The 17,190-nt window shown below is 49.4% G+C and overlaps 1 protein-coding gene and 1 long non-coding RNA gene across 4 annotated transcripts in view; one reads left to right on the top strand and one right to left on the bottom strand.

Annotated features, from left to right (window-relative positions):
- Positions 1-16,843, top strand: part of Slc25a42 (solute carrier family 25 member 42) — a 34,068-nt gene extending 17,225 nt beyond the window's left edge. The window contains exons 2-8 of one of the 3 annotated variants that reach the window (XM_004666000.2): positions 8,328-8,441; positions 10,617-10,722; positions 10,810-10,835; positions 11,338-11,504; positions 12,098-12,214; positions 13,090-13,241; positions 15,779-16,843. In XM_004666000.2, coding sequence (XP_004666057.1) covers positions 8,361-8,441; positions 10,617-10,722; positions 10,810-10,835; positions 11,338-11,504; positions 12,098-12,214; positions 13,090-13,241; positions 15,779-16,086 — 957 coding nt within the window. In that variant the 5' untranslated portion in view covers positions 8,328-8,360 and the 3' untranslated portion in view covers positions 16,087-16,843. Of the gene's footprint in view, positions 1-8,327; positions 8,442-10,616; positions 10,723-10,809; positions 10,836-11,337; positions 11,505-12,097; positions 12,215-13,089; positions 13,242-14,915; positions 15,244-15,778 lie in introns of those variants that run through there. The other 2 variants (XM_045141976.1, XM_045141975.1) reach the window with 2 other exon arrangements.
- On the bottom strand, positions 15,346-15,976 carry LOC123457705. The gene is made up of 2 exons (XR_006635117.1): positions 15,805-15,976; positions 15,346-15,670 (listed from the first exon to the last, which is right to left on the bottom strand). It is a non-coding gene; the product is annotated as an uncharacterized LOC123457705 (long non-coding RNA).
- Positions 16,844-17,190: the final 347 nt, after the last annotated feature.

Raw genomic sequence — 17,190 nt, 5'->3', positions numbered from 1 at the left:
CAGTCCCAAGATTTTTCAAATCACAGTGCTATTGTTCATCTGGTGTTGGCCAGGAGGTGATGTCCAGCCTTTGCTCATGCCACATTCTATCCTACTATCATGGAGCTTCCCCTTGAGTCTATCTGCCAAAATAAACCCTTTCATCCCACAAGCTACTTTTGGTCAGGTGCTTTGTGCCAGCAATGCAAAGCATTACAAGGAAGAAGTGATTGTTTTTCACCTTGTTCACCTCCTGCTGAATTACCCACTCACCCTGCAAGCAATTTGATCTCTTCCTTTTCAAGGTAGCCTGCCTCATGTGCTAGGACTTAATATAAAAACTTTAAAACTTGGGGGCTGAAAAGATGGCTTAGTGGTTAAGGTGCTTGCTGGCAAATCTAAAAGACCCAGGTTTCATTCACCAGTACCCATGTAAACCCAGATGTATAAGGTGGTACATGTGTTTGGAGTTTGTTTGCAGCGTCTAGAGGCCCTGGGGCACCCATTCTCTCAAATAAATTAATTAAATAATTAAGGAAATTGGGCCACATGTGGTGGCACATACCTTTAATCCCAGCACTTAGGAGGCAGAGGTAGGAGGATTGCTGTGAGTTTGAGGCCAGCCTGGGATTACAGAGTGAGTTCAGGTCAGCCTGGGCTAGAGTGAGACCCTACCAAAAATAATAATAATAATAATAAAAGTAAAACCTCAGAAGGCTGGGGAGACAGCTCAGTGGGTAAAAGCACTTGCCATGGAAGCCTGATGGCAGAAGTTTCAATCCCCACAGCCCATGTAAAGCTAGTTACAAGCCGTGCACGAGTCTGTAATCCCAATGTGCCTGCAGCAATAGGCAGTCAGGAGAATCCCAAAGCTCATAGGTCATCCAGTCTTGCATTTGCAGCAGCAAACAAAACAGTTGCTGCCTCAAAGTGAAAAGCAGGAACCAACACTCTGAGGTTGTCCTCTGACCTCCCCATGCATGCCATGGCACACTCTTGCCCTAACACATCACAGCTCCCCCCCACACACACAACTTGGGAGTTGAAGGCAGGAGATCAGGAGTTCAAGGTCGTCCTCAGCTACATAGTGAGTTCAAGACCAGACTGGGCTACATGAGACCATGTCTCAAACAAATAACTTAGAAAAGCTGCCACAATAACTCAGTTCCTGAGCACCCCTCCCTCATATTTCTGCCTGGCTTCCCCCTTGATAAAGTATGCATTGAGCCTCTGTATCCCAGGCAGTGTACAAGGTATTGTCCAGCACAGCACCTCACTTAGTGTGAGCCTCACAAGAGACGATGGAGTGTGCATTCAGGTTGGTCTTCAGTGAACTGCTGTTGCCAAAGTGCGACTTTCCAAGGGAATGGAAAAAGCTTTGAGGCAGTGTGCTCAGCTAAGCCGTGGCTTGGGTATCTTGTGGTATAAATATTGATAAGAGTAACTTTATTTTGATGGTTTTTCTCTTTTTCTCCCTCCTTGCCTTCCTCCCTTTCTTTCTTCCTTTCTTTTTTCTTTTCTTTTTTTTTTTTTTGGTTTTTCGAGGTAGGGTTTCACTCTAGCTCAGGCTGACCTGGAATTCACTATGGAGTCTCAGGGTGGCCTCAAACTCACAGCGATCCTCCTACCTGTGCCTCCTAAATGCTGGGATTAAAGGCGTGTGCCACCACACCCGGCCACTTCCTTTCATTTTGAGACAAAGTCTGTGGAGTGCCACAAGAATAGTTCTGAGGACAGCCTTTAAGACCCTGCCTCAAAAAACAAAACAAGAGCTAGGCGTGGTGGCGCACTTTTAATCCCAGCACTTGGGAAGCAGAGGTAGGAGGATCACCATGAGTTTGAGGCCACCCTGAGATTATATCTACATAGTGAAATCCAGTTCAGCCTGAGCTAGAGTGAGACCTTACCTCGGAAAAAAAACAAAACAAAACAAAACAAAAAACATGGGTTGGGGAACTGACTTGAGTGTTCAAAACACTTGCATGCAAAACCTGGTAGCCCTGGTTAAATTCCCAGCCATTCACATAAAGATGGATGGGTGTTCATTTGCAGCAGCAAGAGACCCTTGGCGTGCATGCACGCGTGCACATACACACACACACACACACACACACACACAAATGAATAAATAAATAAATAAATTTGAAATAAAAAGCAGGCTGAAGAGAGAGTTTAATGGTTAAGGCACTTACCTGCAAAGGCTAATGACCCAGGTTTGATTCCCTAGTACCCACATAAAGCCAGACACACAAAGTGGTGCATGCATCTGGAGTTCATTTGCAGCAGCTAGAGGCCCTGGCATGCTCATTCTCTCTCTTTCTGTTTCTACCTCTCTGTCTCTCTCCCTCAAAAATAAATAAATAAAATATTTAAAAATATATTTGGGGGGACTGGAGAGATGGGTGGTTAAGCACTTGCCTGTGAAGCCTAAGGACCCTGGTTCGAGGCTCAATTCCTCAGTACCCACATAAGCCAGATGCACAAGGTGGCGTATGCATCTGGAATTCACTTCCAATGGCTGGCAGGCCCTGGTGCACCCATTTTCTCTCTGCCTCGTTCTCTGTCATTCTCAAATATATATATATATTTGGGCTGGAGAGATGGCTTAGCAGTTAAGGCACTTGCCTGTGAAGCCTCAGGACCCAGGTTCAATTGTCCAGGTCCCACATAAGCCCTGGCACATACATTCTCTCTCACTCTAATAAATAAATAAAAATAAGTCTTTAAAAAATATATTTAAAAGCCGGGCGTGGTGGCGCACGCCTTTAATCCCAGTACTCAGGAGGCAGAGGTAGGAGGATTGCCATGAGTTCAAGGCCACCCTGAGACTACATAATGAATTCCAGGTCAGCCTGAGCCAGAGTGAGACCCTACCTCGAAAAACAAAATATATATATATATATATATATATATATATATATATATATATATATATATTTAAGGGCTGGAGAGATGGCTTGGCGGTTAAGCACTTGCCTATGAAGCCTAAGGACTCTGGTTCGAGGCTTGGTTCCCCAGGTCCCACGTTAGCCAGATGCACAAGGGGGCGCACGCATCTGGAGTTCGTTTACAGAGGCTGGAAGCCCTGGCACGCCCATTCTCTCTCTCTCTCCCTCTATCTGTTTTTCTCTCCGTGTCTGTTGCTCTCAAATAAATAAATTAAAAAAAAAAATATATATATATATGTATATATATATATATATATTTTTTTTTTTTTTAAGCCAGGCATGATAGCATACACCTTTAATCCCAGCACTTGGGAGGCAGAGGTAGGAAGATCGCCATGAGTTCAAGGCCACCCTGAGACTACACTGTGAATTCCAGGTCAGCCTGGGCTGGAGAGATGGCTTAGCTTTAAGGTACTTACCTGCAATGCCTAATGACCCTGGTTTGATTCTCCAGTACACACATAAAACCTAAAAACTAAGTGGTGCCTCTGGAATTCGTTTGCAGTGAAAAGAAGCCCTGGCGTGCCCATACTCTCGCTGTGTCTGTCTCTTGCTTTCTCTTGAATAAAATTTTAAAAAACAAATAAAATCATGATGGCGAGCCAGGTGTGGTGGCTCATACTTAAAAGAGGGGATGCTGAGCCAGGTGTGGTGGTGCACACCTTTAATCCCAGCACTTGGGAGGCAGAGGTAGGAGGATTGCCATGAGTTCAAGGCCACCCTGAGATGACAGAGTTAATTCCAGGTCAGCCTGGACCAGAGTGAGACCCTACCTCAAAGAACCAAAAAAAAAAAAGGGGGGGGATGCTGGAGAGATTAGCTATTAAGGTGCCTGCCTGTGAAGCCTAAGAACTCATGTTCAAATCTCCAGGTCCCACATAAGCCAGACACACAGTGACACAAGCATGCAATGTCGCACATGCACATGCATCTGGAGTTCATTTGCAGTGGCTGAAGGCCTTAGCACACCCATTCTCTTTTTCTCTCTCAAATTGAAAGCGAGAGAAAGGCTGAGGTCTGACTCAGTGGCAGAACCTTCATTTGCCCTGAGTTCCATCCTCAACACCATAAGCAAGCAGCCCACCTCAGATGGTTCAAGACTCTTGTCCTAAGGCCAGAAGCTTTTGTCTTGGGGAAAGGGACAGTGGCAAGTGTTCCAGTGTCCAAGGACCTCCTCCTGCTATCATCATAATGGGAATAAGCCAGCTGGGCATAGTGGCACACACCCATTACAAGGGAACTGAGGCAGGAGGAACACAAGATCCTGGCCAGCCCAGGCTACATAATGAGACCCTGACTCAAAAATAAATAAAGTAGGACTCAAAAATAAATAAAGTAGAGGGCTGGAGAGATGGCTTAGTGGTTAAATGCTTACCTGTAAAGCCACCTCAGTTCGAGGCTCGATTCCCTAGGATCCATATAAGCCAGATGCACAAGGTGGCACATGCATCTGGAGTTCATTTGCAGTGACTGGAGGCCCTGGCATGCACCCATTCTCTCTCTCTCAATCTCTCTCTCGCCCCTTCCCTCTTTCTCCCTTCTTCCCTCCCTCCCTCCCTTCTCCCTCCCCTTCCTCCCTCCCTCCCTCTCTCTTTCTCTGTCACTCTCAAATACATAAAAATATATTTTTTAAAAATAAATAAAATAGAATGGGCTTTTGCAGCAGGTGTAGTACCACGGTTGCCCCCCATACTCAGCGTCTCAGCCTTTGTGCCTGCCTGTGTTTGCTTATGGTCTGCCCTCATCCAATATGACTTCATCTGAAGTCCACTGTAACATCTACAAGCACTGCTCCCACATGCCTCATGCTCACAGATTGAGAATGGGGATGTCTCAGGGGTCAGTGCTAAACCCCTAACGAGCTGTGAGCTTCAATCACTGTCACAAAATCCTTTAAGTAGTGCTGTCTATAGCCCTCTGGGAGCCTGTGGTGTAGGAGAGCATACAGGAGCAGGCACCAGGGCAGCCGAGAGAGAACTAGGTAGAGCTGGGTACTCTGTTCCCATGCCTTGGCTTCCCCCCACTGGGCCCTCAACATGTAAGCCTCTAAGGGTACATAATATCTAAATTGTCATAGATACCTCCCAATTCTCTCACAGCTCTGAGTAACCCAAAATGCCAAATGTCACCCAAGCAGAGTCATAGTTCTATACTGTGTGGTGATCTAGACACCTCAACAAGGCTCTCACCAAGCTGTGTGCACTTAGTTTCCACAGTAGCTCTAACCTCAACCTTGGCCAACTTTCTGTTCCAAAGAGGGAGCTCTGGGAAGGGGCATCTAACCCTGAGAGGGTCAGACCTATATGGCCTTCCAGGACTACCAGCCTGGGGATGCTGTTTGCAGAGCACAGAGCAGTCATGGTGGGCGGAAGAGGGAGGCAGACTGGGTGTCCAAGGACAACAGCTTGCTACCAGGGTGGCTTGGGTGATAGTCACAGTGTGTATGGTGAAGGTGGGGTGGCAACTTCGCCCCACAGGCTGATAGACTGAAAGAGGGCAGCATAGCTACTGGCTGGGCACGGTCTCCAGGGCTGCTGATTGAAAGCTGTGTTTGGTTGACACCACAAAGATACAGAGAACTCCTGTGGATCTCACAGCCAACTGCTGCTGTGAGGGACCCCTCACAACAGAGTGGTGCGCTAGCCACCTTCAATGAACCAACATGGACATGTTAACTCAGCTTATCCTGAGTTCTGATCTTAGTTTTCTTCAGCTGCCCTTTTCTGTTCTAGGACCCCATGTGATATTTAGGCCTTGCGTCTCCTTTGGCTCCTTGGGGCTGAGACAGCTCCTCAGTCTTCCCTTGGTTTTGAGCTTTGTGGTTGAAATATGCTGGTCAGACATTCTGTTACTGTCCCTCTACTGAGATGCTTTGTTTCTCACAGTTCTGCTGGTAGATGGGTTTGGGGATGATGGAGATGGGAAGAGCAGAGAAGAGGGCTCTTCTCATACCACAGTGGAAGCAAACACAGCGCCCTTTGTACCCATGGGAGATGGGTTCCAGGGCATGCTCAGATACCCATGGATGCTCAGGACTCTAATGTATATCTACACGGACCCTGTGCACACCATACTATGGTCTTAGATTATTTCTAGCACATACAGAGCCAGTGGTAAGCACCTGTCATCCCAGCACTTGGGAGAGGCACTCACTCATTATCAGGAGTTAAAGGTCAGCCTGAGCTACATGAGACCCTATCTCAAAACGACAAAATATATAGGCTGGTCTCTAACTCACAGTGATCCTCCTCCTCAGCCTCCTGTGATCTGGAGTTACAGGCGCACCCCAGCCCAGCTTAAAGTATGTATTTTTTCAATTCTCAATTGGTTGCATCTGGATTCAGAACCTATCCATACAGAGAGTGATGGTCATCATCGTGTGGATCGTCCTGCCGGCTGAGCTGTAATGCTAGGCATTTCCACTCTCCATGTTCCCACACAGCTCCCTGTATGCATCCCAAGGGTGAGAGTGTGTCTACCTTGAAGATGGAGAAGTTGCATGTGTTATCTGTGATCCTTGTCCAGAGACTTCCCTCCTCTCAGTGATGTCTGGCTTAAAATATGTGTGTGTGTGTAAAAAATTTTTTTGGTTTTTTAAGGTAGGGTCTCGCTCTAGCCCAAGCTGACCTGGAATTCACCATGTAGTTTCAGGGTGGCTTCAAACGGCTTCAAATTCATGGTAGTCCTACCTCTGTCTCTTGAATGCTGGGATTAAAGGCATGAGCCACCATGCCTGGCTCTCATTACTGTGTTTTTGGTGGCATTGGGGGTGTAACCTAGGACCTCACAAGGGCCAAGCAAGTGCTCTGACACTGAGCCACATGACTCCAGCCTGCCACTGGGAATTCTAGGCAGGTGCTTTATAGCTGAATTACAGCCCTAGCCCTCCTGCCCATTTGAGAAGCAGCCATTTCTTCTGGGCTCAAGCTCAGGGTCCCATTGCAGGAGGAGCGTGGTTAACAGATGACCCATAGCCGAATCCAGTGCTTTATCTGTGATGTTCTTCTGGTGTGGATGCCAGCTCTGTATGTGCTTCTGTGCCATTTGCATCATCTTACAGTAACACATTCTGATTTGGTACATCATTTTATTTCTACTCCTTGGTATTGGGGGTGGAACTCAAGGTCTCTCATACACTAGGAAGCATTCTCCCACAGAGCCACACTCCCAGTCTTCTTTATAATTCTTACAGAACCTCAAGTTGTCCAGGCTGGCCTTCAATTTATCTTTTGTTGTTGTTCATTTGTTTGTTTTTCAAGATAGGGTCTTCCTCTAGCCCAAACTGGCCTAGAATTTAATATGTAGTCTCAGGCTGGCCTTGAACTCATGGTGATCCTCCTACCTTTGCCTCCCAAGTGCTGGGATTAAAAGTGTTTGCCACCATGCCTGGCTTCATTTTTTAATTTTATTTGCAAGCTCAGGGAGAAATATAGAGAAAAGAGAAAATGGGCATGCCAGGGCCTCTAGACACTGCAATGAGCTCCAGATGTATGTGCCACTTTGTGCATCTAGTTTTACATGGGTACTGGGGAATCAAACTCAGGTCATTAGGGTTTGCAGGCAATTGCCTTAACTGCTGAGCCATCTTTCCAGCCCCTGGCCTTTAATTTTCAATCCTCTGCCTCAGCCTCCCAAGTTGCCAGGATAATAGGCCTCAGCCTCTAGGCCTGCTGATTTGAACAATTTAAATGAAAACTGGGACCTCAAAGAACACCCAGTGCACAATGGCATCTTGATTATTCCTTCACCCCTTTTCCTTCCTGGATGCTCTGGCCTGAGTATGGGGTGGCTGTGCTGGGCTGGGTGTGGGTATGGAGGTAGGGGAGCCTAGGGATCCAGACCTTCTGTATCTTGGCATTTCCTAGATGTTTCACTGCAGAAAACAGGCAGCCCACAGGAAGGAGAAAGGGTCATTTCTCAGTGTGTTTCAGTGGATGGAGACCCTCATCAGGCTTACATTGGAAGCTTACCCTCTCCCTTGTGTGGGGGTGGTGGTTTAATACTGAGTATGGACACATAGGTCTCCCTGGCCCAAATGTCCCATCTGTGCTGACAAATGTGGGAGGAATGTTTTCAGCCTGTCCCCAGAGCCAACAATTTCTCTGCTATGGTTGTGACCTCAACCAGTCCCTTTCCCTTAATTACTCTGATTTGCTAGACCAGGTTAGAAAAGCAAGAAGTGATAATAAAGTAAGTTTTTTGTCAGTTATTAAGCCATTAGCCCAGGGGACAATGGCATCAGAACTTGGGTTAGGGGATCCTCTCCCTCACATGGAGTCAGGAATGGGCTAGGGAAAAGCCATTGGGGCCATCCACGAGTATTTGGTTGTAGAAGTCAGAGGGCGGGGCCACACCTTGCTGGCCCTTGCCCCATCTCATACAGACCTTCTTGCTCCTCAGGACTGAGTCTCCCGCCGTCTGAGCAGGCCTGGGATGGGTAATGGTGTGAAGGAAGGCTCCGCACGCCTCCGAGAGGATGCTGAAGCCATCCTATCTGCTCCTGTCTCCTCAAAGGCAAGTAGTCAGCCTCCCTTTGGGGTGTTCTTTGGCTCCCCACTGGGTGTACAGAGTGCTGTTGTCCCTTCTGTCCTCACTGATGCCCACCACCTAGAATGTGACTGCTCTGTTCACTGTGGGCTATGACTGTGTCATCAGAACCCCATTGGTGGGTGAATCTAGACAGCCCAGAATCTTGCTTTTCTAATAAAGAGTGGAGTGTGAGAGTGGCAGGCTTGTTCTCCAAACTTCATGTCTGATGTTCTGGCTTCTACTGTAGGAGTGTCCCCTGAAAGGCAGTTTGGGCCAGTATGGCGGCATACCTGTCATCCCAGCACTCAGGAGATTTACTGAGCCTGAGAGTTTCAGGCCAGCCTCAGCTGCAGGCAGAGCAACACAAAACTACCCAAACAAAAGAATTTATGCACATCCAGGTACTCTATAGAAGCAGTTATCTACTGGCTGAGCCCTACAGCTGTCACGCCCAGGGCCTCATGGGCACTGCATCAACCATCTCAAAGTCCACTGGGCCAAAGGCTGAGCTGGCATCACCCTGTGGTCCTCCTAACCTTTCCCCTCATTCCATGCTGCACCTGGGGACTGCCAGGCGGGCGGGAGTACTCTTTCACCCGGGCCAGTTGGGAAGTCAGCATCTGGGGACTGAAGCACAGGGCAGGCATGTCGCCAGAGACTAGCACACTGCCCCACAATACAAAGGACACTAGACAGGCATACCGTTCCTCTGCATACTTTCCAGAGGCCACAGGACAGATCTGCCCCAGGGACAAACTAAAGACTGCCCTACCACTGAACCCAACAAAATGCTTCCTGCTGGCCACTGCTTCTGTGCTGGTCACCCTGTCTATAGTCCCTTATTTGATCCTTGTGTCCAACCCCAAGGAGAAACAAGGTTACACTATAAAAGCTTTCTGGATTTTTGTTTGTTTGTATGTTTTCCGAGGTAGGGTCTCACTCTAGCCCAGACTGACCTGGAACTCACTCTGTAGTCTCAGGGTGGCCTTGAACTCTTGGTGAACCTCTGCCTCCCGAGTGCTGGCTAGATTTTTGTTTGTTTGTTTTTTGTTTTTCAAGGTAGGGTCTCAGTCTAGCTCAGGCTGACCTGGAATTCACTATGTAGTCTTAGGATGGCCTCGAACTCACAGCAGTCCTCCTACCTCTGCCTCCCAAGGGCTGGGATTAAAGGTGTGCACTGCCATACCTGGCTTTGGCTAGAATTTAAAAAACATTTTTTTTTAATTTATTTGAAAGGGAGAAGAGAGAGAGAATGGGTGTGCCAGGGCCTCTAGCCACTGCAAACAAATTCCAGATGCATGGCTTATGTAGAATCTAGGGAATTGAACCTGGGTCCTTAGGCTTCACAGGCCTTAGCCACTAAGCCATCTCTCCATCCCAATTTCTTTTTCTTTTCTTTTCTTTTTTGTTTTGTTTTTCAAGGTAGGGTTTCACTTTAGCTCAGGCCAACCTGGAATTCACTATGTAGTCTCAGGGTGGCCTCAAACGCACGGTGATCCTCCTACCTCTGCCTCCTGAGTGCTGGGATTAAAAGCCTGCGCCACCATGCCCGGCTTGGATTGTTTGTTTTTTTCAGACAGGGTTTATGTAGCCTAGGCTGGCCTTAAAAATTTCATGTAGTTAAAGATGACCTTGAATTCTGATCTTCCTGACTCTCCCTCCCAAGTTATGGGAAGTCACTTCTCTAAGGCTAAGAGGCTGAGCACCTGCTGTGCTCTGATAACCAAGCTGATCAAGAAGCTGGGAGGAAAAAACAAAGAAGCTGAGAGAGGGCATTGTGAGTCCAGGCCAGCCTGGGCTACAAAATGATGATACCTTTTCTCAAAAAAAAAATAAAATAAAAATGCTTGCTGGGCATGTGTGACAGTCTTAGTTCAGATCCCCGGAACCTACATAAAGTGGGCACGATAGTACACATCTGCACTCCCAGCACTCATAGGCAGAGACAGGAGAATCCCTGGAGGCTTGTGGGCCAACTAGCCTGTCATTTGCAGCGGCAAACTAGAGACAAGGTTAAGGGGAGGACCACCACCTGAGGTTGTCCTGTGACCTCTACATGTGCACATCTGCATACATACAGAGAAAAAAAAAATTCAACTCACAGAAAAGAAAGACACTTGCTGACCCCTCCCTTCTGTGACCATGATGTGTTTTTTGCAGAGAGACCATAGGCAAGTGCTCAGCTCCTTGCTGGCTGGGGCCCTGGCTGGTGCCCTCGCCAAGACAGCAGTAGCTCCCCTGGACCGAACCAAAATCATCTTCCAAGGTAAATGTCGACCTGCACCATGAGTGGTTTGGATTCTGGGCTCCACCCTGCTTGTTTCATCAGCTCTTGTGCTTTTGTTTCTTCCAGTGTCTTCAAAAAGATTTTCTGCCAAGGTAAGCCTGGGCTGAGATCCTTGGTCCTGGGGCTGGCACTGTGGATGTGGTTAAGGGAGTGGTTTGGTTGCTTTGTCGCCTGGCCCCTCTCTTCCCAGATACCCCAGGCTAGTTTCTGGGCACCCAGCACAGGCAGAAGCTGTCCCCAGAAGAGGACAGTCAAGACAGCTGTCCTATCCTAGCATACTGGTGGGAGTGGGAGTTCCAGAGCCCATAAACAGCAAGGCATCACCTCTAGATCCAGAACATTTTTGAAAGCTACCTTCTGCCAACAAAAGCCTTCTAGCTCACCTGCAAACCCAGTATCCACCAATCACAACGGTCTCAACTTTTGAGGGGCCAAAGCAGGGTGTAGAGAACACAGAAAAGATGGGCCACAAGTGATAACTCAAGCTGGTAAAAGCGGGAATACCCCAACCTGTGCATTTAGGGCGCTCTGCCTACACAGTAGCTGCTCAAGGGTGGCAGGTGGTGACCCTTGTTCACCTTCATTCTCTTCTAGGAGGCCTTCCGTCTCCTCTACTTCACCTACCTCAACGAGGGTTTCTTCAGCCTGTGGCGCGGGAACTCGGCCACCATGGTGCGCGTGGTGCCCTATGCAGCCATCCAGTTCAGCGCGCATGAGGAGTACAAGCGCATCCTTGGCCACTACTATGGCTTCCGTGGAGAGTGAGGCCCTGCCCCGCCCTCCTCAGGACAACGCCCCTTGGTTGCTCTGCCCATTAGCTCCTCCTTCCTTCCCTGCCCCTGCCTACTCTTTTCCTAGGCCTACCCCCATCTGGGCCCCACCTATCACCACCTTCCAATTCTGCCTGGCATTGCCAGGTCAGAACCCCTAACCTGGATCCCACCTCTGACTACTCTAGCTCTTTGCTGGTCCTCTGGGGTCCTGTCCCTGCTTTTCTTGTCTCTAGCCTCAACCTCCCCTTCCGGGCCTCCCTAGGTATTTTTCCCACTATATTAAGAGGTGAAGGCAGTCTTCTGAAATTATTTCTTTGCTTGTTTCCTGATATCCTCCCTCCCTCATAACTTAGGGGGACAACACACTGTGTCCCCAGAGTCTAGGGAAGATACAAGGAAGGGTAACAGGAGGGCTGTGGTCTCCAAATGATATCCACAAATGACCCCATAAGTTCAGCCATGGGGGAAGCCAGCCTGGGCCTTGTGTTCCTTGGTGTTCCCTAGGCTGAGATGTGATGCACTCGGGCTGGGGCTCAACCCCACTGAAGCCTTGGCCTCAACCTTCTCCCGCTTGCCTGCAGAGCCCTGCCCCCGTGGCCTCGCCTCCTGGCTGGTGCTCTGGCAGGAACCACTGCGGCTTCTCTTACCTACCCTCTGGATCTGGTCAGAGCAAGGATGGCCGTGACACCTAAGGAAATGTGAGTCCTGCCACAGTGACAGGACACTGTTAGGGACACAGGGAACACCCTAATGGGAGCCCCTCCTTCAGGTCCCTGGGAGCTTCTGCAATGTGGATCTGCCACCCTGATCAGGCCAGTGTGCCATTCTGCAGCTTCCAGAAGACTTGATTGCTCTCAGCCCGGGGTGCAGATTCAGCTGGGATCACACCAACAGTTTTTTGGTTTTTTTTCCCTGCTTGAGACAGCACTCTGTAACCAGGGATGTCCAGGAACGCATGCCTCAGCCTGTGAGTGCGGGGATGACAAGTGGGTGCCACCATGCCCAATTCCCAGTGTCTCCATTTTAAGTCAGACAAGCTCTGACGTGTGGTGCCGCCCAGCTGTCATCCTGGCACTCAGCATGTAGAGGCAGAAGAATTATGATGTCAGGCCACCATGGGCTATAGAGAACCTGTCTCAAAAACAAAAACAAGAAAAATTTTAATCCCAGCACTTGGGAGGCAGAGGTAGGAAGATTGCTGTGAGTTCAAGGCTACCATGACAGTACATAGTGAATTCTAGGTCAGCCTATCTTGAAAAACCAAAATACTAATAATATGAAATAAAAATAAACCAGTGGCATAAGAGTAGAGCTGGGGTGTTGCTCAGTGGAGAGCACACTCCCCTAGCATGTGTGAGGATCCAAGTTCCAGCCCATCCCCATACTGCTGAGAGAGGCAAGGGAGAGAGGGAGAAAGGATGTGAAAGAGCACACAGAGGGTCCCTCACACCACAAGGCTTCTGTGTGTAGTCATACTTCCTAAAGAGCACTGCCCAGGCCAGACCTAGTGTTGTGTGAGAAGCTAGGGATGGGGAGTTGAGGCCCTAAGTTCCTGTCACATGTGGTCCGGCAGGTACAGCAACATCTTTCATGTCTTCATCCGCATATCCCGAGAGGAGGGACTGAAGACCCTCTACCATGGCTTTATGCCCACTGTGCTGGGTGTCATTCCCTACGCTGGACTCAGCTTCTTCACCTATGAGACGCTCAAGAGCCTGCACAGAGGTAAGGAGAGCAGAGAGAGGCAAGGGGGGCTTCCAGAGCATCCCTGCCAACAGCAACTCAGCCCAGGGGCACACAGGACCCATGGGTGGGGCAGATTGGGGACCCAGAGTCCAAGCCAGACACCCTGGACCCACCCAGGAACCTGGATCTGTAACATTTAAGACCTCATTTCATTTCATTCATTCAGAAATGGTTTCAATGTGTAGCCAGGCTATCTTTGGATGGAATTCTTCTGCTTAGCCTTCCTAGTGCTGGGGTCACAGGTGGCACTGCCACACCTGTTGGTGCTTTGTTTTCAGGTTACCAGTGTGTCACCCACAGTGCCAGAGGCCTTTCCACTTGCCCAAGTACAAAATATTCGTGTTTCCCAGCTTTGACTCTTACTTTGGTCACTGAGAGGAGATCTAATGGACAGACCAGTACAGGGACCAACATGACCACCCAGAACTCACCCTGTGAGCAGGTGGTACTGGTTAGCCTTTCTCACTCCCAGGTGCTTTCTAGTTTATTTATGCTGTTTTTTTTTTCTTTTTCTTTTCTTTTTTTTTTTTTTTTTTTTGAGGTAGGGTTTCACTCTAGCCCAGGCTGACCTGGAATTCACTATGTAGCCTCAGGCTGGCCTTGAACTCACAGCAGTCCTCCTACCTCAGTCTCCCAAATGCTGGGATTCAAGGCGTGTGCCAGCCAGGCATGGTACACACACCTTTAATCCCAGCATTCAGGAGGCAGAAGTAGGATCACCATGAGGTCACTCTGAGACTATACATAGTGAATTCCAGATCAGCTTGGACCAGAGTGAGACCCTACCTCGAAAAACAAAAACAAAAGTGTGTGCCACCATACTGACTTATTCATACTTTGTGAGAAAGGGCCTCATGTGGCCCAGGCTGGTCTCAGACTCACTATGCAGCTGAGTATGGTCTTAAATTCCTGACCCTGATGATGGCACATTTCAAGTGCAAGGATGACAGGAATGCATCACCACACTGGATTTATGTGGTGTGGGGATCAAACTCAGGGTTTCATGTGTGCTAGGCAAGCTCTCTACCAGCTGAGCCACATCTCCAGCCCTCCCAGATGATGAGGCATTTCTAGTAAAATTGGGATGTCTTCTACTCCAACCCTCTCATCTGGGGCCTCTTACTGGGACTGTGGTCTAAACCTTCAAGATGGCTTTTGAAGCTTGGCATGATGGCACACACCTGCAATCCAAGTCAGATAGGACTATTGTTATGAGTCTGAGGCCAAACTGGGCTACATAGTGAGATTCTGTACCAAAAAATAAAGTTGTTTGGGCTACAGAGATGGCTCAGTGAGTAAAGTGCTTGCCTTGAAGATATGATGACCTGAGTTTAATCTCCAGTACCTATATAAAATGATGGGTATAGTGACCTGCACCTATAATCCCAGCACTGGGGAGGTGGAGACAGGAGTATCCTTGGCCAGCCAGGCTAGTGTAATTTGTGAGCACAAAGCCAAGGAGAAGCCCTGTCTTAAAAAAGGTGGATGACATTCTTGGGAACAACATCTGGAGCTCTCCTCTGTCCTCCATGCTCATAGGCACACCAGTTACCTGTGCACATATTGCATTGGACGCATAGTTCCTGGTATGTGTAGGGTTGTTTCTTCACCCCTTGCATCTTTGTCATGTGTGTCCATGTCTTGTCTGTGCAGTAGCAGTGGTGCACAGCCTTTTGCAGATGCTACGTTATCGCTGTGTGACCCAGAATGCTGTGTACACAACTGTCACACTTCATTCAGTCGGGAACAGTAACAAGAAGAAAGTCGGTACATATTCCATACACAAAGTTTTAAAACACTCAATCTAGCTGGGTGTGAAGGCTCACTCGTCATCCCAGTACTCAGGAGACAGAGGCAGAAAGATTTCAGTAAATTTGAAGCCAGCCTGGGCTGCAAACTAAGGCCCTTTCAAAACAACAAAAACCCTGCCCCGTTCTGACAGTGAAGTCACTGAAGATGTAGCCCCCTGAGATTGTTTTCTTTTTTTTTGGAGGGGTGCATGGAACCTAAGGCCTGCCCACACTGGGCACTTGCTCTGAAGCGGAGGCCCACCAGACTAGAAAGAAACCACTTCCAAAAAACGTTTGTTCCAGAGTATTGGTGCAATTATTCTGCTTAGTATTATTAGCCTCTTGCAGGGTGTAATTTATAATTAAACTCATAGATACAGTCTGTAGGTGAAAGTAGTCTATGCAGGCTTTGCACTGTTCTAGGGTTCAGCATCCGTGGAGATTGGGCTGTGTTCCCCCATAAGGGGGTCTGGCACTACTGCGGATAAGGGGCCACTACTGTATATTCCTCATAAGTGATCGATGTCTTACAAGTTTCTTTGTTCCACAACTCGCCCCTGTCTCAGGCTGGGGTGATGCTCAGTAGCAGAGTGCTTGTCAGGATGTTCGGTTCCATTCCTAGCATCACCAAAAACAGAAAAGAAAAAGGGGGATGACCAGGAAGTGGGGCCTGAGTCTGCGCATGCCCAGCTCACCGCCGCCCGCCCCGCCCCGCCCCGCCCGCAGAGTATAGTGGCCGCTTGCAGCCCTACCCGTTGGAGCGCATGATCTTCGGGGCGTGTGCGGGCCTCATCGGACAGTCGGCCTCCTACCCGTTGGACGTGGTGCGGCGGCGCATGCAGACGGCGGGCGTCACGGGCCACCAGCATGGCTCCATCCTGAGCACGCTGCGCTCCATCGTGCGCGAGGAGGGCGCCGTGCGGGGCCTGTACAAGGGCCTGAGCATGAACTGGCTGAAAGGCCCCATCGCCGTGGGCATCAGCTTCACCACCTTCGACCTCACTCACATCCTGCTGCGCCGCCTGCAGAGCTAGAGCTGCATGACATACAGTGACCCCAGCCACTGGATCCGGTGGCCTGGCCTGGGGGACAGGACTCGGAGCCCACAAGTGTCCCGTGCCCTCCTCTAGGCGCTGTATTGGGATGAGGGAGCTCCCCGCCTGGCACCGTGTGTCCCCCAACCTGCTGCGCACACCACGGGGCTCAGAGTCCTTCTCTTCTCGTTGACTGTGCCTGGCCTGCAGAAGCCAAGGGCCCCTCCCTTGAACTCGCACCCTGCCCAGGAGGTTGTGTCCTCAGCTGCAAGCTGCACTGCGACCCTTGCCAGCTGCCCCAGCCTGAACTGCCTTCCCCGTCCTTTTCCAGAGGACAGCTCCTCCCCACAACCCCACCCCCAGAACCCCTAGCCTTCGCAGGAGGCCCTCTGGTGTGGATCTGACCCCTGGGGGTATCGGTGCAAGCCCAGGCACCCACCACATCTTTAGAGGAGGTGACGTCCCATGACTATGAGCTGATCCCCTTCTCACTAAGGCGACCACCCAGCCAGCACAGGGCACAATTAAATGTCCATGAGGGATGGTTTGACCTCTGTGAGTTGAACACACGGGTGTCTGGTGGTCTGGGTCCTCCCAGAGTGGAGCCAGTGACAGTGGTCTAGGAAGCAAGGAATAATCAGGTACACTGGGATCCCCCAGCTAGCTGGTCTTATGGAGAAGCCCCTGGGGCTCTCTAGTCCACAGGGACTCAGAAACACCTTTCCAAATAACATCTGAGTTTCTTTTTCTTTTCTTTTTTTTTTTTTTTGAGACAGTCTCACAGGGTATCACTCTTAACCCTGGATGGCTTACTACTTTCTAGGTAGCCCAGGCTGGCCTTGAACTGACAGCCATCCTCCTGCCTCTTGGTCTTGAACTTGTCCAGTCCTTGGTCTGTTCACATCAAACTCCTGCCTTGTGCCATCAAGTTCAGTCTCGAGGATGTCAGAAGTTGGTTCCTGTAACTGGCTGCCGGGGCAGGCACCTCACACACAGGGATCGGGTAGGACTTATGCAACCAGGTACATTTCTCCTCTCCTTTTGCCCTCTTCTCTTTGACCTCGCCTTGTGCCTGTGGTGTAAAGACCCCTCTGTAGAGGGCCT

The sequence above is a fragment of the Jaculus jaculus genome, chromosome 1, assembly GCF_020740685.1.
Source record: "Jaculus jaculus isolate mJacJac1 chromosome 1, mJacJac1.mat.Y.cur, whole genome shotgun sequence".
In the NCBI taxonomy this organism is placed as follows: Eukaryota; Metazoa; Chordata; class Mammalia; order Rodentia; family Dipodidae; genus Jaculus; species Jaculus jaculus.
Note: the sequence above shows the minus strand (reverse complement) of the source record. Positions and strands in the feature narration are given on the sequence as shown.